This window comes from Scyliorhinus torazame, chromosome 29, assembly GCF_047496885.1.
Source record: "Scyliorhinus torazame isolate Kashiwa2021f chromosome 29, sScyTor2.1, whole genome shotgun sequence".
Lineage (NCBI taxonomy): Eukaryota > Metazoa > Chordata > Chondrichthyes > Carcharhiniformes > Scyliorhinidae > Scyliorhinus > Scyliorhinus torazame.
Genome location: NC_092735.1, coordinates 9435217 through 9451506, shown reverse-complemented (window position 1 = coordinate 9451506; position 16290 = coordinate 9435217). Strand labels below are relative to the sequence as shown.

General features: G+C 51.9%; 1 protein-coding gene across 3 annotated transcripts in view; it reads left to right on the top strand.

Annotated features, from left to right (window-relative positions):
- Positions 1 to 16290, top strand: part of LOC140403843 (uncharacterized) — a 349170-nt gene that overhangs the window by 127288 nt on the left and 205592 nt on the right. For all 3 annotated transcript variants that reach the window (XM_072492027.1, XM_072492026.1, XM_072492028.1), the window contains exon 11: positions 31 to 108. In XM_072492027.1, the coding sequence (XP_072348128.1) occupies positions 31 to 108 (78 nt within the window). The remainder of the gene's footprint in view (positions 1 to 30; positions 109 to 16290) is intronic.

The following is a 16290-nucleotide window of genomic DNA, read 5'->3' as shown; positions in this document are numbered from 1 at the left end:
GTGGTGTAATCCTCACGATCTTTCCTTCAGATGGATGGGAAGTTTTCCTTTAAGGAGGAATCGAAGGCCTACACCGGATATCTCCAATCCTCACCGAAAATTGACAAGGTCAGTAATTTCAAACCGAAGAACAAAGAACAAAGAACAATACAGCACAGGAACATGTGCCGACCATGCTGCCCGTCTAAACTAAAACCTTCTACACTTCCAGGGTCCGTATCCCTCTATTCCCATCCTATTCATGTATTTGTCAAGATGCCCCTTAAATGTCACTATCCTCCCTGCTTCCACCACCTCCTCCGGCAGCGAGTTCCAGGCACCCACTACCCTCTCTGTAAAAAACTTGCCTCGTACATCTCCTCTAACCTTGCCCCTCTCACCTTAAACCTATGCACCCCAGTAATTGACCCCTCTACCCTGGGGAAAAGCCTCTGACTATCCACTCTGTCTATGCCCCTCATAATTTTGTAGGCCTCTATCAGGTCGCCCCTCAACCTCCGTTGTTCCAGTGAGAACAAACCGAGTTTATTCAACCGCTCCTCATAGCTAATGCCCTCCATACCAGGCAACATCCTGGTAAATCTCTTCTGCACCCTCTCTAAAGCCCCCACATCCTTCTGGTTGTGTGGCGACCAGAATTGAACACTATACTCCAAGTGTGGCCTAACTAAGGTTCTATACAGCTGCAACATGACTTACCAAGTTTTATACTCAATGCCCCGGCCAATGAAGGCAAGCATGCCGTATGCCTTCTTGACTACCTTCTCCACCTGTGTTGCCCCTTTCAGTGACCTGTGGACCTGTACACCTAGATCTCTCTGACTTTCAATACTCTTGAGGGTTCTACCATTCACTGTATTTTCCCGACCTGCATTAGACCTTCCAAAATGTATTACCTCACATTCGTCTGGATTAAACTCCATCTGCCATCTCTCCGCCCAAGTCTCCAAACAATCTAAATCCTGCTGTATCCTCGGACAGTCCTCATCGCTATCCGCAATTCCACCAACCTTTTTGTCGTCTGCAAACTTATTAATCAGACCAGTTACATTTTCCTCCAAATCATTTATATATACTACAAACAGCAAAGATCTCAGCACTGATCCCTGCAGAACACCACTAGTCACAGCCCTCCAATTAGAAATGCACCCTTCCATTGCTACTCTCTGCCTTCTATGACCTAGCCAGTTCTGTATCCACCTTGCCAACTCACCCCTGATCCCGTGTGACTTCACCTTTTGTACCAGTCTACCGTGAGGGACCTTGTCAAAGGCCTTACTGAAGTCCATATAGACAACATCCACTGCCCTGCCTGCATCAATCACCTTTTGTGACCTCTTCGAAAAACTCTATCAAGTTAGTGAGACACGACCTCCCCTTCACAAAACCATGCTGCCTCTCACTAATACGTCCATTTGCGTCCAAATGGGAGTAGATCCTGTCTCGAAGAATTCTCTCCAGTAATTTCCCTACCACTGAAGTAAGGCTCACCGGCCTGTAGTTCCCTGGATTATCCTTGCTACCCTTCTTAAACAAAGGAACAACATTGGCTATTCTCCAGTCCTCTGGGACATCACCTGAAGACAGTGAGGATCCAAAGATTTCTGTCAAGGCCTCAGCAATTTCCTCTCTAGCCTCCTTCAGTATTCTGGGGTAGATCCCATCAGACCCTGGGGACTTATCTACCTTAATATTTTTCAAGACACCCAACACCTCGTCTTTTTGGATCTCAATGTGACCCAGGCTATCTACACACCCTTCTCCAGACTCAACATCCACCAATTCCTTCTCTTTGGTGAATACTGATGCAAATTATTCATTTAGTACCTCGCCCATTTCCTCTGGCTCCACACATAGATTCCCTTGCCTATCCTCCAGTGGGCCAACGCTTTCCCTGGCTACCCTCTTGCTTTTTATGTACGTGTAAAAAGCCTTGGGAATTTCCTTAACCCTATTTGCCAATGACTTTTCATGACCCCTTCTAGCCCTCCTGACTCCTTGCTTAAGTCCCTTCCTACTTTCTTTATATTCCACACAGGCTTCGTCTGTTCCCAGCCTTCTAGCCCTGACAAATGCCTCCTTTATCTTTTTGACGAGGCCTACAATATCTCTCGTTATCCAAGGTTCCCGAAATTTGCAGTATTTATCCTGAACCTGAGTCCTGTTTAATGCAGGCTGTCCAGGGCGATAATACTGACACAAAGTCTCGTGGGAATCTGTGCTCCACGGACACTGAGGTGAGGGATCAGTTGAAAATCTCAAAACTGAGAGTGGTAGATTTTTTTGGTGGACAAGGGTGTTAAGGAAGGGTCCCGTATCTAAGGAAGGATGTGCTGGCCTTGGAAAGGGTCCAGAGGAGGTTCACAAGAATGATCCCTGGTATGAAGGGCTTGTCATATGAGGAACAGTTGAGGACTCTGGGTCTGTACTCGTTGGAGTTTAGAAGGATGAGGGGGATCTTATTGAAACTTCCAGGATACTGCGAGGCCTGGATGGAGTGGACGTGGAGAGGATGTTTCCACTTGTAGGAAAAACTAGAACCAGAGGACACAATCTCCGACTGAAGGGACGATCCTTTAAAACAGGGATGAGGAGGAATTTCTTCAGCCAGAGGGTGGTGAATCTGTGGAACTCTTTGCCGCAGAAGGCTGTGGAGGCCAAATCACTGAGTGTCTTTAAGACAGAGATAGATAGGTTTTTGATCAATAAGGGGATCGGGTTATGGGGAGAAGGCAGGAGAATGGGGATGAGAAAATGTCAGCCATGATTGAATGGCGGAGCAGACTCGATGGGCCGAGTGGCCTAATTCTGCTCCCATGTCTTATGGTCTTAGTTTTTATTTTTTAAATAAACATTTTATTGAGGTATTTTTGTTTTGTAACAACAACAAAATAAACAATGTACATGAAACTATAAACATAGTGCAAAAGCCGTCTCCCTTCTTACAGGCCCCACCTTTATTAACCCCCTACTCTAAGCTAAACTAACCCCCCCCCCCCCTTCGGCTGACGATTAATTTTCCGCGAAGAAGTTGACGAACGGTTGCCACCTCCGGGCGAACCCTAACAGTGACCCTCTCAGGGCGAACTTGATTTTCTCCAGACAGAGAAAGCGAGCCATGTCCGATAGCCAGGTCTCCGACTTCGGGGGCTGTGAGTCCCTCCAGGCTAATAGTATCCGTCTCCGTGCCACCAGGGAGGCAAAGGCCAGAATGTCTGCCTCTTTCTCCTCCTGGATTCCCGGATCTTTCGACACTCCGAAAATCGCCACCTCTGGACTCGGCTCCACCCTTGTTTTTAACACCGTGGACATGATATCCGCAAACCCCTGTCAGAATCCCCTAAGCTTCGGGCATGTCCAGAACATGTGGACATGGTTCGCTGGTCCTCCCGCACATTTTGCACACCTGTCTTCCACCCCAAAGAATCTGCTCATCCGGGCCACTGTCATGTGGGCCCGGTGAACAATCTTAAATTGTATCAGGCTGAGCCTGGCACATGTTGCGGATGTGTTTTTTACATAGAATTTACAGTGCAGAAGGAGGCCATTCAGCCCATCGAGTCTGCACCGGCTCTTGGAAAGAGCAACCTACACAAGGTCAACACCTCCACCCTATCCCCATAACCCAGTAACCCCACCCAACACTAAGGGCAATTTTGGACACTAAGGGCAATTTATCATGGCCAATCCACCTAACCTGCACATCTTTGGACTGTGGGAGGAAACCGGAGCACCCGGAGGAAACCCACGCAGACACGGGGAGGATGTGCAGACTCCGCACAGACAGTGACCCAAGCCGGAATCGAACCTGGGACCCTGGAGCTGTGAAGCAATTGTGCTATCCACAATGCTACCGTGCTGCCCTTAGAGTAGAGTGTTGACTCTACTCAACGCGTCTGCCCAAAGACTGTCCTCTATCTCTCCTCCCAGCTCCTCCTCCCACTTGCGCTTCAGCTCCTCGGTCTGCGTCTCCTCTGACCCCATAAGTTTGTTGTAAATGTCCGAGACACTCTCTTCTCCGATCCACCCTCTGGAAACTGCCCTGTCCTGAATCCCCCTTAGCGGTAGGAGCGGGAAGGTTGACACCTGTTTACATAGGAAGTCCCGCACCTGCAGATACCTGAATTTGTTTCCCCTCGCCAACCCAAACTTCTCCTCCAGCGCCCTCATACTCGGAAAGCTCCCCTCTATAAACATATCCCCCATCCTCTCAATCCCTGCTCTCCGCCATATCCGGAACCCTCCATCCATACTTCCCGGGGCAAACCGGTGATTATTACAGATTGGGGCCCAGACCGATGCTCCCTCTGCTCCCACATGTCTCCTCCATTGCCCCCAGACTCTCAGGGCCGCCACCACCACGGGGCTGGTGGAGTACCGTGCCGGCGGGAACAGCAGAGGCGCAGTTACCAACGCCCCCAGACTGGTGCCCTTGCATGAAGCCACCTCCATACGCACTCATTCCTCCCCCACCACCCACTTCCTGATCATGGCTATATTCGCCGCCCAGTAATGGTTACCAAATTTTGACAGCGCCAGCCCGCCCTCTCCCCGACTCCGCTCAAGCATCACCTTCCTTACTCACGGGGTCTTGCCCGCCCAAACAAAGCCAGTGATCACTTTGTTGACCCGTTTAAAAAAGGACCGTGGAATAAAGATGGGGAGACACTGAAACACAAACAGGAATCTCGGGAGGACCGTCATCTTCACCGTCTGCACCCTCCCAGCCAGTGACAACGGGAGCGCGTCCCATCTCCGAAAATCGTCCTTCATTTGGTCTACTAGTCGGGCCAGATTTAATTTATGCAGCCGGTCCCATTCCCGCGCCACTCGAATGCCTAGGTACCTAAAGCTTCCCCCTACTAATCTAAACGGCACCTCCCCCAATCGCCTCTCCTGCCCCCTCGCCTGGACCGCAAACATCTCACTTTTCCCTATATTTAGCTTATACCCCGAAAACCGGCCAAATTCCCCCAGGATCCTCATGATTTCTTCCATCCCCTTTATTGGGTCCGATACATACAGGAGCAGGTCGACTGCAAAGAGCGAAACTCTGTACCACTAAACGCCTTATTCACCCCTGCTGAATCTCCAACCAGGTTCCCATCTCCGTCATTTACTTTCCCATCTCCCTGGCTGCCTCCCTCTTTCTAAGCTGCTGTGCAAGCATTCTGCTGGCCTTCTCTCCATGCTCATAGATCGCCCCCCTCGCCTTTCTCAGCTGCTCCACCGCCCTCCCTGTGGTTAACAAGCCTGTAGCCTCCGCCGTTCCCGTAAAAGCCCTGCCTATGGGGTCTCCGCATGCCTCCTATCGATCTGATGAAGTCGGTCCGTCTCTGCCCTGTCCACCTTCTCCCTATGGGCCTGTATCGAGATCAGCTCCCCCCTGACCACCGCCTTCAGTGCTTCCCAAACCATCGCTGCTGAAATTTCCCCCGTGTCGTTGACCTGCAGGTAGTTCTGAATACATTTCCTCAGCCGCTCGCACACCCCTTCGTCAGCCAAAAGTCCCACATCTAACCTCCAGTGCGGGCGCTGGTTACTGTCTTTACTAACCTGCAGGTCAACCCAGTGCGGAGCATGGTCTGAGATTGTGATCGCCGAGTACCCCGTGTCCACCATCCCTGCCAGTAAGGCTCTGCTCAAAATAAAGAAATCCCCCCCCCCCCCCCATCAGCTCCATGAACCCTTTTAGTTCCTTTGCCATTGCTGGCACCCTGCCCGTTTTCGAGCTTGACCGGTCCAAGCCAGGGTCAATAACTGTGTTGAAGTCCCCTCCCATGACCAACCTGTGCGAGTCCAGGTCCGGTATCTTCCCCAGCATCCACTTTATAAACTCCACATCATCCCAATTTGGCGCATACGCATTTACTATTACCACCTGCACCCCCTCCAGTTTCCCACTGACCAGAATGTACCGACCTCCCACATCCGAGACTATTCTACCCGCCTCAAACACCACCCGCTTATTGATCAGGATCACGACCCCTCTAGTCTTTGAATCCAGTCCCAAGTGAAAGACCTGACTGACCCAGCCTTTCCTCAATCTGATCTGGTCAGTTACTCTAAGGTGCGTCTCCTGCAACATTACCACGTCCACCTTCAGTCCCCTAAGATGCGCGAACACTCGTTCCCTCTTGACCGGCCTATTTATCCCTCGAACATTCCAGGTGATCAGCCTAGTTGGGGGGCTCATTGCCCCCCCTCCCTTTCGCCAATCAGCCATCCCCTTTTTTGGGCCAGCCCATGCTCCGCGCCTCCACCGGCCCGCCCCCAGGCAGCCTAGGCCCCCAACCTCCTCTCTGTCCCTTAGCCCAAGTCCCTTCCTCGTCAGCCAAACATTTTCCCCCTCCCGTAACAACACTCTGTAATCCAGCCCCTTTGATAAACCGAACATATACCCCCCCCCCCCCCCCCCACTGCGCTTCCGTGAGCTAGCCCGCCTAGCTAGCTTGGTGGCCCCAATCCCTGGCGCCGGATAGTCTCCCACCTATTGTTCCCCGCCCGCTCCCCCGCTTATACAAACATACTCCAACATCAAACAATCCCCACAAAATTGCCCGACAGAAAAACACGGAAATCTAAACAATCACACCTCTATCCCCCAACAGTGCAAATGAAAACCTTAACTCACTCAGCTCTACCACTGGTCCCTAATCAATACAGAAGGCATTACAAACAGCTTCCACAAAACGAAAAACGAGAAACTTTTTTTTAAAGAACAGAGTTTGCACTGAGTGCTGAATTTGGTGCATTTGAGTGCTATAGTGAGAGTTTGGTGACTGAGGGAGTGCTGAATTTGGTGCATTTGAGTGCTATAGTGAGAGTTTGGTGACTGAGGGAGTTAGGTAAGGAGGGAGTAAGGTGCTCCTTTCATTTAGTTTCCTACATTTCCGCAAAGAGTGAGAAGAGAGCCAGGAGTTTACAGAGAGTGCAGCTGACTGGGAGCAGAGTTGGAGGGCGGAGATCCAGTTGGTCCACAGGGCAGCTATATTCTGTAAGGTAAGAGGCGATGGAGGCTAGGCCAGTTACATGCTCCTCCTGTAGGATGCGGGTGGTGAGCGATACCACCGGTGTCCCTACTGACTATACCTGCGGGAAGTGCACCCAACTCCAGCTCCTCAAAGACCGTGTTAGGGAACTGGAGCTGGAGCTGGATGAACTTTGGATCATCCGGGAGGCAGTGGGGGTGATTGAGAAGAGTTACAGGGAGGTAACCACACCCAAAGTACAGGACAAGAATAGCTGGGTTACAGTCAGGGGGAAAAAAACAAACAGGCAGACAGTGCGGGGATCCCTCGTGGCCGTTCCCCTTCAAAACAAGTATACCGTTTTGGATGCTGTTGGGGGGGGGATGATCTACTGGAGGAAGGCCCTAGCGGCCAGGTCTCTGGCACTGAGTCTGGCTCTGGGGCTCAGAAGGGAAGGGGGGAGAATAGAAAAGCAATAGTAGTCGGAGATTCAATGGTTAGGGGAATAGATAGGAGATTCTGTGGTCGCGAGCGAGACTCCCGGAAGGTATGTTGCCTCCCGGGTGCCAGGGCCAGGGATGTCTCGGATCGTGTCTTCAGGATCCTTAAGGAGGAGGGGGAGCAGCCAGAAGTCGTGGTGCACATTGGTACCAACGACGTATGTAGGAAAAGGGGTGTGGAGGTAATAAACAAGTTTAGGGAGTTAGGCTGGAAGTTGAAAGCCAGGACAGACAGAGTTGTCATCTCTGGTTTGTTGCCGGTGCCACGTGATAGCGAGGCTAGGAATAGGGAGAGAGTGCAGCTGAACACGTGGCTGCAGGAATGGTGTAGGAGGGAGGGCTTCAGGTATTTGGATAATTGGAGCGCATTCTGGGGCAGGTGGGACCTGTACAAGCAGGACGGGTTGCATCTGAACCAGAGGGGCACCAATATCCTGGGAGGGAGGTTTTCTAGTACTCTTCGGGAGGGTTTAAACTAATTTGGCAGGGGAATGGGAACCGGATTTGTAGTCCAGCAACTAAGGTAGCCGATATTCAGGACGCCAAAGCGTGTAATGAGGCAGTGGGGAAGGGAACACTGACAAAGGAGAGTACTTGCAGGCACGGAGATGGGTTGAAGTGTGTATACTTCAACGCAAGAAGCATCAGGAATAAGGTGGGTGAACTTTAGGCATGGGTCGGTACTTGGGACTACGATGTGGTGGTCATCACGGAAACTTGGATAGAAGAGGGGCAGAAATGGTTGTTGGAGGTCCCTGGTTATAGATGTTTCAATAAGATTAGGGAGGGTGGTAAAAGAGGTGGGGGGGGGGGGGTGGTGGCATTGTTAATTAGAGATAGTATAACAGCTGCAGAAAGGCAGTTCGAGGAGTATCAGCCTACTGCGGTAGTATGGATTGAAGTCAGAAATAGGAAAGGAGCAGTCACCTTGTTAGGAGTTTTCTATAGGCCCCCCAATAGTAGCAGAGATGTGGAGGAACAGATTGGGAAACAGATTTTGGAACGGTGCAGAAGTCACAGGGTAGTAGTCATGGGTGACTTTAACTTCCCAAATATTGAGTGGAAACTCTTTAGATCAAATAGCTTGGATGGGGTGGTGTTTGTGCAGTGTGTCCAGGAAGCTTTTCTAACACAGTATGTAGATTTTCCGACCAGAGGGGAGGCCATATTGGATTTGCTACTTGGGGTAATGAACCAGGGCAAGTGATAGATTTGTTAGTGGGGGAGCATTTTGGAGATAGTGACCACAATTCTGTGACTTTCACTTTAGTAATGGAGAGGGATAGGTGCGGGCAACAGGGCAAGGTTTACAATTGGGGGAAGGGTAAATACGATGTTGTCAGACAAGAATTGAAGTGCATAAGTTGGGAACATAGGCTGTCAGGGAAGGACACAAGTGAAATGTGGAACTTGTTCAAGGAACAGGTACTACGTGTCCTTGATATGTATGTCCCTGTCAGGCAGGGAAGAGATGGACGAGTGAGGGAACCATGGTTGACAAGAGAGGTTGAATGTCTTGTTAAGAGGAAAAAGGAGACTTATGTAAGGCTGAGGAAACAAGGTTCAGAGAGGGCGCTGGAGGGATACAAGGTAGCCAGGAGGGAACTGAAGAAAGGGATTAGGAGAGCTAAGAGAGGGCATGAACAATCTTTGGCGAGTCGGATCAAGGAAAACCCCAAGGCCTTTTACACATATGTGAGAAATATGAGAATGACGAGAGCGAGGGTAGGTCCGATCAAGGACAGTAGCGGGAGATTGTGTATTGAGTCTGAAGAGAGAGGAGAGGTCTTGAACGAGTACTTTTCTTCTGTATTTACAAATGAGAGGGGTGATATTGTTGGAGAGGACAGTGTGAAACAGATTGGTAAGCTCGAGGAAATACTTGTTAGGAAGGAAGATGTGTTGGGCATTTTGAAAAACTTGAGGATAGACAAGTCCCCCGGGCCTGACGGGATATATCCAAGGATTCTATGGGAAGCAAGAGATGAAATTGCAGAGCCGTTGGCAATGATCTTTTCGTCCTCACTGTCAACAGGGGTGGTACCAGGGGATTGGAGAGTGGCGAATGTCGTGCCCCTGTTCAAAAAAGGGACTAGGGATAACCCTGGGAATTATGGGCCAGTTAGTCTTACTTCGGTGGTAGGCAAAGTCATGGAAAGGGTACTGAAGGATAGGATTTCTGAGCATCTGGAAAGACACTGCTTGATTAGGGATAGTCAGGGTGGATTTGTGAGGGGTAGGTCTTGTCTTACAAGTCTTATTGAATTCTTTGAGGAGGTGACCAAGCATGTGGATGAAGGTAAAGCAGTGGATGTAGTGTACATGGATTTTAGTAAGGCATTTGATAAGGTTCCCCATGGTAGGCTTCTGCAGAAAGTAAGGAGGCATGGGATAGTGGGAAATTTGGCCAGTTGGATAACGAACTGGCTAACCAATAGAAGTCAGAGAGTGGTGGTGGATGGCAAATATTCAGCCTGGATCCCAGTTACCAGTGGCGTACTGCAGGGATCAGTTCTGGGTCCTCTGCTGTTTGTGATTTTCATTAATGACTTGGATGAGGGAGTTGAAGGGTGGGTCAGTAAATTTGCAGACGATACGAAGATTGGTGGAGTTGTGGATAGTGAGGAGGGCTGTTGTCGGCAAAGAGACATAGATAAGATGCAGAGCTGGGCTGAGAAGTGGCAGATGGAGTTTAACCCTGAAAAGTGTGAGGTTGTCCATTTTGGATGGACAAATATGAATGCGGAATACAGGGTTAACGGTAGAGTTCTTGGCAATGTGGAGGAGCAGAGCGATCTTGGGGTCTATGTTCATACATCTTTGAAAGTTGCCACTCAAGTGGATAGAGCTGTGAAGAAGGCCTATGGTGTGCTAGCGTTCATTAACAGAGGGATTGAATTTAAGAGCCGTGAGGTGATGATGCAGCTGTACAAAACTTTGGTAAGGCCACATTTGGAGTACTGTGTACAGTTCTGGTCGCCTCATTTTAGGAAGGATGTGGAAGCTTTGGAAAAGGTGCAAAGGAGATTTACCAAGATGTTGCCTGGAATGGAGAGTAGGTCTTACGAGGAAAGGTTGAGGGTGCTAGGCCTTTTCTCATTAGAACGGAGAAGGATGAGGGGCGACTTGATAGAGGTTTATAAGATGATCAGGGGAATAGATAGAGTAGACAGTCAGAGACTTTTCCCCCGGGTGGAACAAACTATTACAAGGGGACATAAATTTAAGGTGAATGGTGGAAGATATAGGGGGGATGTCAGAGGTAGGTTCTTTACCCAGAGAGTAGTGGGGGCATGGAATGCACTGCCTGTGGAAGTAGTTGAGTCGGAAACATTAGGAACATTCAAGCAGCTATTGGATAGGTACATGGATTACGGTAAAATTATGTAGTGTAGATTTATTTGTTCTTAAGGGCTGCACGGTAGCATTGTGGATAGCATAATTGCTTCACAGCTCCAGGGTCCCAGGTTCGATTCCGGCTTGGGTCACTGTCTGTGCGGAGTCTGCTCATCCTCCCCATGCCTGCGTGGGTTTCCTCCGGGTGCTCCGGTTTCCTCCCACAGTCCAAAGATGTGCAGTAATAAAGAATATTATAACGAACACAGCCCTGGACCCAGTGGGGGTGAATGAGGTCTTTAAGGACTTTTACAATAAATTATTCAAGTCGGAACCTTCGGCTGGGGTGGAGGGGATGAGGCAGTTTTTGGGTCAGTTGAGGTTCCCGAGGGTGGAGGAGGAACTGGTGGAAGGGCTGGGAGCCCCAATTGAAATTGAGGAACCAATGGAGGGGCTGGAGGGCATGTCTGGGGCAATGGAGGCGATATGAGAGAGTGGAGGGAGCATCGGTTTGGACCCCAATTTATAATAATCATCGGTTCGTACCGGGTAGGCTGGATGGTGGGTTCCGGAGATGGCAGAGGGCAGGAATTAGAAGGATGGGGGAACTATTTATAGATGGGAGCTCTCCCAGCTTGAAAGCTTTGGAGGATAAATTTGAATTGCCAGCAGGGAATGGGTTCAGGGTATTTGCAGGTGCGAGACTTCCTGAGAAAACAGGTTCCGGCCTTTCCGCTGCTGCCGCCACGGGGGATACAGGATAGAGTAGTTTCCAGTACCTGGGTGGGGGAGGGGAAGGTTTCAGATATTTACCAGGAGTTTTCGGAGACGGAGGAAACTCCGGTGGAGGAGCTAACGGGCAAGTGGGAGGACGAGCTAGGAGGAGAGATAGAGGCGGGTCTATGGGCGGATGCCCTAAGCAGGGTTAGTACCTCCTCATCATGTGCCAGGCTTAGCCTGATACAATTTAAGGTAGTCCACCGGGCACACATGACAGTGGCTAGGATGAGCATGTTTTTCGGGGTAGAGGACAGGTGTGCGAGGTGCGCGGGAAGCCCAGCAAATCATGTCCACATGTTCTGGGCATGCCCGAAGCTCAGAGGGTGTTGGCAGGGTTTTGCTGAGGCAATGTCCACGGTGCTAAAAACACGGGTGGTTCCGAGGCCGGAGGTCGCGATCTTTGGAGTGTCGGAAGAGCCGGGAGTTCAGGGGGCGAAAGAGGCTGATGTCTTGGCCTTTGCCTCCTTGGTAGCCCGGAGACGGATCTGGTTACTGTGGAGGGACTCGAAGCCCCCGAGTGTAGAGACCTGGGTTAGTGGCATGGCCGGGTCTCTCAGTCTCGAGAAGATAAAGTTCGCCTTCGGAGGGTCAATGGTCGGGTTCACCTGGAGGTCGCAGCCGTTTGTCGACTTTCTCGGGGAAAATTAAAGTGTCAGCAGATGCAGTATTCCAAGGGGGGGGCAGACTGTTGTTTTATTGTTCTATAGTGTAGATTTATTTGTTCTTGAGGGCAGCACGGTAGCATTGTGGTTAGCACAATTGCTTCACCGCTCCAGGGTCCCAGGTTCGATTCCGGCTTGGGTCACTGTCTGTGCGGAGTCTGCACATCCTCCCCGTGTCTGCGTGGGTTTCCTCCGGGTGCTCTGGTTTCCTCCCACAGTCCAAAGATGTGCAGGTTAGGTGGATTGGCCGTGATAAATTGCCCTTAGTGTCCAAAATTGCCCTTGGTGTTGGGTGGAGGTGTTGAGTTTGGGTAGGGTGCTCTTTCCAAGAGCTGGTGCAGACTCAATGGGCCGAATGGCCTCCTTCTGCACTGTAAATTCAATGATAATCTAAGATTAATCTAGGACAAAGGTTCGGCACAACATCGTGGGCCGAAGGCCTGTTCTGTGCTGTATTTTTCTATATTCTATGTTCTATTGTTGGGGTGTGTGATTGGGGGGTGGGGGGGATGTTTATTGTACCATATTTATGTCGCTGTTATTGTTATTATGAAAATTACAAATATCTGTGGTAGTATGCATTAGGGGTCATGTGGGACTGTGAAGCCGTGATGTCATTGGCTGACAGATCCCGGGTCCTAGTTGGCTGTTGACCTCTAGCTCCACCCTGAAGGCGGAGTATAAGAACCAGGAGTTCTCCCCCGCAGGCCAGTCTGCTACTGAACTGCGGGGAACAAGTCACGCTTAATAAAGCCTCATCGACTTCATCTCTATTCGTCTCTCGTGAGTCTTTGTGCGCTACAATTTATTAAGCGTGCTTAAAAGAACTATGGAGCTCAGGATCATCCCGGAATGCCTGAGGATCAGCCCCAATGCAGTGAACTCAGCAGCAGTTTTCAAACACTGGCAGACTTGTTTTGAGGCCTACCTCAGAACGGCCCCCGGCCGGGTCACAGAAGACCAGAAACTACAGGTCCTGCACTCGAGGGTAAGCCCGGAAATTTTCCCTCTCATCGAAGACGCAGAGGATTTCCAGATGGCGTTTGCAGCACTAAAGAGCGTCTACGTTCGCCCAGTGAACCAGATCTACGCACGCTACCAACTCGCAACGAGACGGCAAAGTCCCGGAGAATCGATAGATGAATTCTACGCCGCGCTACTAACTTTGGGACGGGCCTGCAGCTGCCCGCCGGTAAACGCGATGGAACACACGGACATGTTGATGCGTGATGCTTTTGTGGCAGGTATGAACTCTTCCCAAATCCGCCAAAGACTTTTAGAAAAAGAGTCGCTAGGACTCTCAGAGGCACGGGCCCTTGCAGCCTCACTAGATGTGGCCGCGCGAAACGCCCGTGCCTACGGCCCCGACCGCGCGGCAGCCCCTTGGGCTCCGTGGACCCCCGTCGCGACAAACACCCCCCTCCCCCCCACCCCACAGGCTTGCGCGGTTCAGACGCCAAGTCGTCCCGGGGGAGCCCGCTGCTATTTCTGTGGCCAGGCGAAACACCCCCGGCAGCGCTGCCCGGCCCACGCAGCGATTTGTAAGAGCTGCGGGAAAAAGGGCCATTTCGCGGCTGTGTGCCGGTCCCGGGAGGTCGCCGCTGTCTCCGCCGAACAAGGATTCCTGCGCGCTTCTAACGCTCCCCAACCCCCCCAGCGCCCCATGTACGACCTGCAGGCGCAACCAGTTTGGGTCCCGGCCACCGCTGTCCCCGGATAACAAGGCGATCTGCGCGTTTCTGACGCTTCCCAACCCCCCCAGCGCCCCATGTGCGACCCGCAGGCGCCGCCATTTTGGGTCCCGGCCACCACGAGGGGAGGAGGGGCGCCGCCATCTTGGGACCCCCCAGACCTGTGCGACGCATGGGGATGGCCATTTTGTCCACCCCCGCCGCCATCTTGTGACCCCCCAGCCATGTGCGATGCATGAGGGCGGCCATTTTGTTCACCCCGCCGCCATCTTGGACGACAATAACGGACCCCAGTGTCGACGGCTCCACGGGGTTCGAGGAAGACGCTCAAGCACTACGATCACGTCTGGCCTCAATGACGCTGCACCAAGCACGGCCCCGGACGCTCCAGACGACGACAACAACGGTGCTGATAAACGGGCACGAGACACCATGCCTGGTCGACTCCGGGAGCACGGAAAGCTTCATCCACCCCGACACGGTAAGACGCTGTTTTTTGACCATCCGTCCCAGTGCGCAAAAGATTTCCCTAGCTGCAGGACCCCACTCCGTACAGATTAAAGGCTTCTGCATAGTGACCCTAACGGTGCAAGGGAGGGAGTTTAAAAACTACTGGCTCTACGTCCTTCCCCAACTCTGCGCGCCCACATTACTGGGATTAGACTTCCAGTGCAACCTGCAGAGCCTGACCTTCCAATTCGGCGGCCCAATACCCCCACTCACTATCTGCGGCCTCGCAACCCTCAAGGTTGAGCCCCCATCCTTGTTTGCGAACCTCACCCCGGATTGCAAACCCGTCGCCACTAGGAGCAGACGGTACAGCGCCCAGGACCGGACATTCATTCGGTCCGAAGTCCAGCGGCTACTGGAGGAAGGCATAATCCAGGCCAGCAACAGGCCCTGGAGAGCGCAGGTGGTAGTAGTGAAGACAGGGGAGAAACAAAGGATGGTCATTGACTATAGCCAGACCATCAACAGGTACACACAACTAGACGCGTACCCTCTCCCCCGCATATCCGACATGGTCAATCGGATTGCCCAATATAAGGTCTTCTCCACCGTGGACCTCAAGTCCGCCTACCATCAGCTCCCCATCCGCCCAAGTGACCGCAAGTACACAGCCTTCGAGGCAGACGGGCGATTATACCCCTTCCTAAGGGTCCCATTTGGCGTCACAAACGGGGTCTCGGTCTTCCAACGAGAGATGGACCGAATGGTTGATCAACACGGGTTGCAGGCCACGTTCCCGTACCTCGACAACGTAACCATCTGCGGCCACGATCAGCAGGACCACGACGCCAACCTCCAAAAATTCCTCCAGACCGCTAAAGCCTTGAACCTCACGTACAACGAGGACAAGTGCGTTTTTAGCACAAACCGGCTAGCCATCTTGGGATATGTAGTGCGCAATGGGATAATAGGCCCCGACCCCGAACGCATGCCCCCTCATGGAATTTCCCCTCCCGCACTGCCCAAAAGCCCTAAAACGCTGCCTGGGGTTCTTTTCATATTACGCCCAGTGGGTCCCCCAGTACGCAGACAAGGCCCGCCCCCTAATACAGACCACGACCTTCCCTCTGTCGACAGAGGCTTGCCAGGCCTTCAGCCGCATCAAAGCGGATATCGCTAAGGCCACGATGCGCGCCATCGGCGAGTCCCTCCCCTTCCAGGTCGAGAGCGACGCCTCCGATGTAGCTCTAGCGGCCACCCTTAACCAAGCGGGCAGGCCCGTGGCCTTTTTCTCCCGAACCCTCCACGCTTCAGAAATCCGCCACTCCTCAGTGGAAAAGGAAGTCCAAGCCATAGTGGAAGCTGTGCGACATTGGAGGCATTACCTGGCCGGCAGGAGATTCACTCTCCTCACGGACCAACGGTCGGTAGCCTTCATGTTCGATAATGCACAGCGGGGCAAAATTAAGAACGACAAGATCTTAAGGTGGAGGATCGAGCTCTCCACCTTCAACTATGAGATCATGTACCGTCCCGGAAGCTGAACGAGCCGTCCGATGCCCTATCCCGCGGCACATGTGCCAACGCACAAATTAACCACCTCCAAACCCTCCACGAGGACCTCTGCCACCCGGGGGTCACTCGGTTCTACCACTTTATAAAGTCCCGCAACCTCCCCTACTCTGTGGAGGAGGTCCGTACAGTCACAAGGAACTGCCACATCTGCGCAGAGTGCAAACCGCATTTTTTCAGGCCGGATAGTGCGCACCTGATCAAGGCATCCCGTCCCTTTGAACGCCTCAGTCTGGATTTCAAAGGGCCTCTCCCCTCCACCGACCGCAACACATACTTCCTGAACGTGGTGGACGAGTACTCCCGTTTCCCCTTCGCCATCCCCTGC